A 695-nucleotide genomic window follows, 5' to 3' on the forward strand; every position below is an offset into this window, starting at 1 on the left:
CAAGGAATTGAAATGTTTAACAGAACCAGTTCGTTTAGTGCTAAGTATGCAAGAGATGAAATCGTGGTGAAAACTCCTAAGACTGAAACGCTGGTGCCATTTTGGATGTTTGATAATCGACCAAGTTGGATCTTTGACACACCTATGGTGTATCGATACAATGTCTTACGTAAACTTGAAAGTAATAAGAGAAGCAGTACGGAATCTCTACGAGTGTCGAGCCCAGGAAGTACCATAAGGCGTTGTACGTCTGAGACGCGCGTTCACGGTAGAACGAGGCGCGTTCGACACATGACAGACGTAACACACTTGGAAGGCCACCACTGAGTTGAATAGCGTCGCGAGGAAGATCATCCCGACGCCCGAGTTCAAACCAGAGTACGAATCGTACTCTGCATCCACGAACACGAGTCCAAATAGCAGCGCCAGGAAGACGGCCAGGATCACACGGGTCAGGTTGTACGTAGGGGTGCGCCGGTACATCTGGAAAAAACGGGTGACCACAAACTTCATCTGCGAGGCCGACGTGGCCGCGCGCTTCTTGGCGAACACCATCTCGGGCAGGTCGGGCGACGGGACGGTCACTCCTTCCTTGGCCATCTCGCTGTCGAGCACCTGGCGGTACGAACTCTTGTTGAAGTAGTCCACGAAGTTGGTCTGGTTACCGGCCGAGTTGCCCACACCAGCACCAATGC

General features: G+C 52.1%; 1 protein-coding gene across 1 annotated transcript; it reads right to left on the reverse strand.

Moving 5' to 3' along the window:
- Positions 1–207: 207 nt before the first annotated feature.
- On the reverse strand, positions 208–600 carry PPTG_14943 (hypothetical protein; the record flags this gene model as incomplete). Its single annotated transcript, XM_008912294.1, has 1 exon — positions 208–600. One exon carries the CDS (start codon positions 598–600, stop codon positions 208–210), a length of 393 nt encoding a protein of 130 aa, XP_008910542.1.
- Between the last annotated feature and the right edge of the window lie 95 nt (positions 601–695).

Source organism: Phytophthora parasitica (assembly GCF_000247585.1).
Source record: "Phytophthora parasitica INRA-310 unplaced genomic scaffold supercont2.45, whole genome shotgun sequence".
Taxonomy (NCBI): domain Eukaryota; phylum Oomycota; class Peronosporomycetes; order Peronosporales; family Peronosporaceae; genus Phytophthora; species Phytophthora nicotianae.